Below are 5000 nucleotides of genomic sequence, written 5' to 3'. Positions count from 1 at the left end.
CAATCTAATTAATTAAAAGTGCATCAGTTAAGACAATTATATGGCTAGTTGCCGAAATAACGATCGCTCTGATTGGCTCCTGGCCAAGACACTATTCTACCGTGATTGATCCCTACGGTCAGATTGCATATTAGGCAAATTATGTTAATTCCGGCCAACGCCAAATTAGCACTTCTCTATATTCATTTACCCATGTTTGGCCGTTGATTCCTGAGGATGTCGATGAAATTAATTTACCTTACCAAATTGTTATCATTTCTTTCGGAAATAAAGATATTTTTGTGAGGAAATACGCGTTAGTGCAGTTTAAAACCGGTAAAAAAACGTTTCGACGTTTATCTGTATCCTTACAACGATCAGGACTAAAAACAAATAACAAGGTAGCGTCTAGCGTCGTTACTTCTAATTAATTTGCTCCGCGTGACCTGGTCCAGTGGTTAGACAGACCACAACAATGAGAACGCCATGCCTACTCTTTGCGAATAGTGTGTGGGTTCTTTTACGTCCCACAGGGACTTTCTCCTCAGTTATTAAAGTCAGTTATAAGATGATTAGTACCACAAAAAATTGGTTGAATAAAAAGTTCACAATTTCTCGTACATGTTGCGCACATCACATCTACATACAATGCTGTCAGCTTTGCCAGGAATAAAACTGCCGTTTATATTTTAACTAAAGACCACATGTGTGCGTCAAATTGAAGAACCACACCAAAACACTGCTGTAGTTTTTACAAATTGAGGATTGCGCTAAAAGTTTCAGTTGTATCAAGTTATGGCACACTCGCGGGAAATGTACCGTAACATATGGGGTATGGAGCACATAGTATGAAGGTGGGATTCCTTCCTGGGTGCTCTACAACGCCAACTTTGGTTAGGACTGAGGAGAATCGAATGCGGAATGACTCAAGCAATATTATTGAAATTTGCGACCACTTTCAAGAAGGCCCCCTTTAATTGCAGGGTCGTCCACCCATCCCAGCTCTTGTAAACTTTAAACGTCAATACCAATAAAAGGCTTACACAGAACTTTTTCCCGGCAAATCTTTCCCATAGGCAAACGGTAACAACTAATAGATCCGAAACCCCAGCGATTCACACAACCCAAGAGTGACGCCCTCTGTAAGTGCATCAAATTACCTAAGCATCACCAGTTGCAGCGCTCGTTTAAGGACGGTGCCTACTAATTCAAAGGTATTTTGCCCCAGTTTATGATTATGCGGGAAATGTAGATCTTAAATATTGTTACTGAAATCGAAAAACAAAATTGGGGGTAACCACGCATTTTTCAAAGATAATTCAAGAACAATATTTGTAAAAAGCTTTAAAATACAAAGCCATGTATGGCGTTCTTTCTCAAATTGAAGCTTAATTATCTCTGAAAAATGGATGGTTGCCCCCAATTTTCTTTTTGGATACCAATAGTAATTACTAAGATCTACTTTCTCTGGATAATTTCAAACCGCGCAAAAATATTCTTGTATTAGTAAGCATCACCGATAGGAAATCCGAGTATCTTGAGATGCGCAGAACGTATGCGCAATAGTAAGCACCGTCCTTAACACAATCCTTGCGGTCGCGATCGGAATTCATGTCGACGGTCGAAAAGATTACAATTCGTTCCCAGGGTCTCTCTTCTTCCTTCCTTGAAGCGGGACATTCTCCTCAATGACAAAGGAGGTAGAGACGTGAGACCCTGGGAACAGGGTTGGTCAAACGAATACGGAATATTGATGAAAGTCAAGTTAGTAGACTAGTGCACGACTGATAAAACAACGTGAAAATGTATTTTTTTAACGAATACGAGTTGCCGGATCAAAATATAACGAAAACCCTACCCTAGTGGAAAAATGTTTGTTAAGGAATACCACGTGACCAGCCGCAACCAGGGTCTCTTTCCTCGACAAGGAAGGCAGAGAAGAGAGACCCTGGAAACGAGGCTGCGGGGATTCGAGATTCTTACAGCGGTCATACTTATCGTCAGACATATACGTTGTATAACAGACATGTTTCGTATCATATGCAGGAAGATGTCTGGGCGAGGAGCTTACTACAAAAATCTCTACGGAGGAAAAGGGTAAAACCAGTTTATTAATGTAAAAAAGTAACAGATAGAAATCAAACCCTTAATCATTCATACAAAAGATGGAGGGTAAATTAGGCGCCGAATTATTTTTTTTTGCATCTCTGTGATTTCCGGTCACCACACGTGGATTATTATGATACGGATGGGACAGGAGAAGGTTGTATTTAATTTTAGCTAAGAACTCTCTTTTTTTTTTCAGTATAAGGGCTTGAAAAAGTCCATTATTAGGCAGAAAGAAAGAATAAAGCCTTAGTCCAGAAAAAGAATAGTCTTTTCAGCTGATTTTCGGCGAAAAAGCATGCTTATTTTAAATATATTTGCGCTCGCATTTTGCTGATTTTAATTTTCGCCGAACTGTCGTTTTCCTTGCATCGCGTAGTTTTTAATCTCTGGTTGTGACTTAAGGATGCATTAAACTGCCGAATTCGTCATTACAGAGTTACGCTTTACATGTAGTTTGAACTAGCATCTTTAATGTAATCTTTGAAGTGCTTGTTTTTAAATAATATGCACTTCAGTAGTGTGAGAATCTGGAGAATCTTTCTAAAATCTATCAGGTTCATGATTCAAAGAACCATTCTCTTGTTTGAGACTCTCAAAGTTGCTTTTGTCGCCCTGTAGGCTGCAGCCTTCCTTCCCCTCCGCGAGAAGGAAAATCAGGAGAGGGAAGGCTATTGCCTTCTCCCATTTTTCCAACTTGGGGAAGGGGATTAAGGCTAGCCACCTTGCAACAGCTGGCATTATGATTTTCAAGGTCTTGTTTGTGAAAGAAGTGTGACACTGATAAGAGGTCACAGCTAACCTTTTTCAAACAACCAGGCTAAGCTGAGACTCAAGGCAACGTTAGAAATTGTAAGGTACTAATATCATCATCATCATCATCATTATTTTCAGTTATAACAGTCTCAAGCTTATGTAATGAAGCACTGGTCTCAAGTAATAGACCCTTTTGCAGATGCGGCGGCCATTTTGATTTCTATTATTTCAAATAGCGATTATGGGATGCCCAGTTGCCCCCTGAGCATCCCATAATGTCTTTCGAAACAATAGAAATCAAAATGGCCGCCGTAACAGCAAAAAGATCAATTGGAGAGAACAAAATAAAAGCAAAGTGAAGCAGGCAGAATCAAATATTAGTTTTTATTTCTGAATGAAATCATCACAGTACCCGGAGAAAAGAAGAGTGGAGACCCACATGACGACATGACGCTGAGAATGGAACCTGGGACATATTAGTGAAAGGCAAATATCCTGACCACCATGTTAACACTGCTAACACCATAGGTATAGTTCAGGGTACCCTTCTTTCAACAGCTATGCAGTTGCAAGACACCAGATAACAGGAAACAGCAGCCATTTTGGTGCCTCGATCCAATCCTCTGGGAATTGAACTCTATTATTTTATATGCAACCTATACTTTAGTTTTCTTTGAAAAACATGGCTGTTGATCACATGAGTGAAAACCAAGGAGAGACATGTTGCAAGTCAGTTAATTTTAGAAGTAAGAGCAATTACGTGCATGAGTTTGTAATCCGATTTTTCTGGAATTCATGTAGACGGGGTTCAAGAGGTGGAGCAAGAGGTGGATATCAGGATTACAGTAGGAATGGAAGGCCAGACTCTGGATATGACAGAGGAACTTCAGTTGGCTCCAGGGATGCTAAGGTTTGAAAAAGCATTTTGTAATAAAAAGCTCTGTTCGGAAACATGGTCATTAATTTTTCACTGAAGCAAAATTAATGTTCCTGGTTTGGTTGAAATTAGAATGTAAAAGAGTAAAATACTTTGTTCATGTCTTCATTGGTAACTAACCTAAGGTAATGTTAGCCTGAAACACAGCTTATAACGTAGCTTCGTTTTAAACAGTTGGGCTGTGTCATCGTTGCCCAAAAAATGATCTCTGTCCTGTGACCTTTATTTTTCCAGGTCGCAGTGAAAGCCTTCGAGCCTTCAAAAATATCTTACTGACTGACAAAAGGTTGCTTTATTTGCAGTCAAGCTCAACAGTCAACTCCTGATTGAGGACTACATTTTCTATTTGCTTTTCAACAGGACTTGGCATATCTTCTTGCTGGCTTGGAAGGGAAAGGCTACAAGGCCTACCATGATATTTTAGGTAAATCTTTGACATACACGTAGTTTTAAACAACTATTCACTGAAGTAGAGGTGTCTACATGTAGTGGTAGATACAGCGTAGTTATCAAGCTGTGAAGTGGCAAGGTAAATAAATATCCACCACTAGCCACCAACACTAAGGTGAATAGTGTTGTTTTAGTATGTTGCATGTACTAAAAAATTGAGATTATATACACTGTAGCACAAAAAGGTGATTTTAACTCATTTATTCCTACAATGATTACAATATTTTTGGGTACAAATCCTACACAAATTGCTCAGAGGTGAATAGCAAAGGGTATTTGCAGTTCGAGTAGCCAACCAGAATGCACTTTCAATGCAATCCATTGTTTTGGAATACACTAAAAACATATTTACTGACTAGTGTCAGGTAAGCAATGAAGGACAGATAAGTTATGCATAAAATATTATTTTCTGTGGTTCTTTTTTTTTTTGATACTATTGTTATTAGGGTGTTGGACATTTCCCAGTTTTAAACTTCATGCAGAGAAGATCCAAAGCGATCCATTTGCTCCACCATCATTATTCAGAGTTACAATGGACCAAGACGTTGCAAAATATCCAGACTTTTCTACTAGGTACTGCAGACTTAATTTTTTGTTGGCAAAGCCAAAGCCGGGTAGCTGTATTAGGTGAATATTGATCTGTGTGGCAATCTGTCGCATCTTTACTCAGTGAAAGATTGACTAAACAGCCATAGATTGTCATGAAAATCGACAAAAGACAAAACCTGGAACTGGAGGAACATTTAGGTCAACATCAACCTCATTCCCTGGT

At 39.1% G+C, this 5000-nt stretch overlaps 2 protein-coding genes across 2 annotated transcripts in view; both read left to right on the top strand.

Annotated features, from left to right (window-relative positions):
• The window catches only part of LOC138051241 (uncharacterized), a 7566-nt gene extending 7276 nt beyond the window's left edge, over window positions 1–290 (top strand). The window contains exon 4 of the mRNA XM_068897403.1: window positions 1–290. This exon is cut by the window's left edge and continues 447 nt beyond it. The gene's annotated coding sequence lies outside the window, so the exon portion shown is untranslated.
• Window positions 291–2007: 1717 nt separating this feature from the next.
• LOC138051240 (uncharacterized) overlaps window positions 2008–5000 on the top strand; it is a 19208-nt gene continuing 16215 nt past the window's right edge. Inside the window, exons 1-4 of the mRNA XM_068897401.1 lie at window positions 2008–2076; window positions 3643–3751; window positions 4139–4202; window positions 4675–4801. Of these exons, the coding sequence (XP_068753502.1) occupies window positions 2030–2076; window positions 3643–3751; window positions 4139–4202; window positions 4675–4801 (347 nt within the window). The 5' untranslated portion in view covers window positions 2008–2029. The remainder of the gene's footprint in view (window positions 2077–3642; window positions 3752–4138; window positions 4203–4674; window positions 4802–5000) is intronic.

This window comes from Montipora capricornis, chromosome 6, assembly GCF_036669925.1.
Source record: "Montipora capricornis isolate CH-2021 chromosome 6, ASM3666992v2, whole genome shotgun sequence".
Classification (NCBI taxonomy): domain Eukaryota; kingdom Metazoa; phylum Cnidaria; class Anthozoa; order Scleractinia; family Acroporidae; genus Montipora; species Montipora capricornis.
Note: the sequence above shows the minus strand (reverse complement) of the source record. Positions and strands in the feature narration are given on the sequence as shown.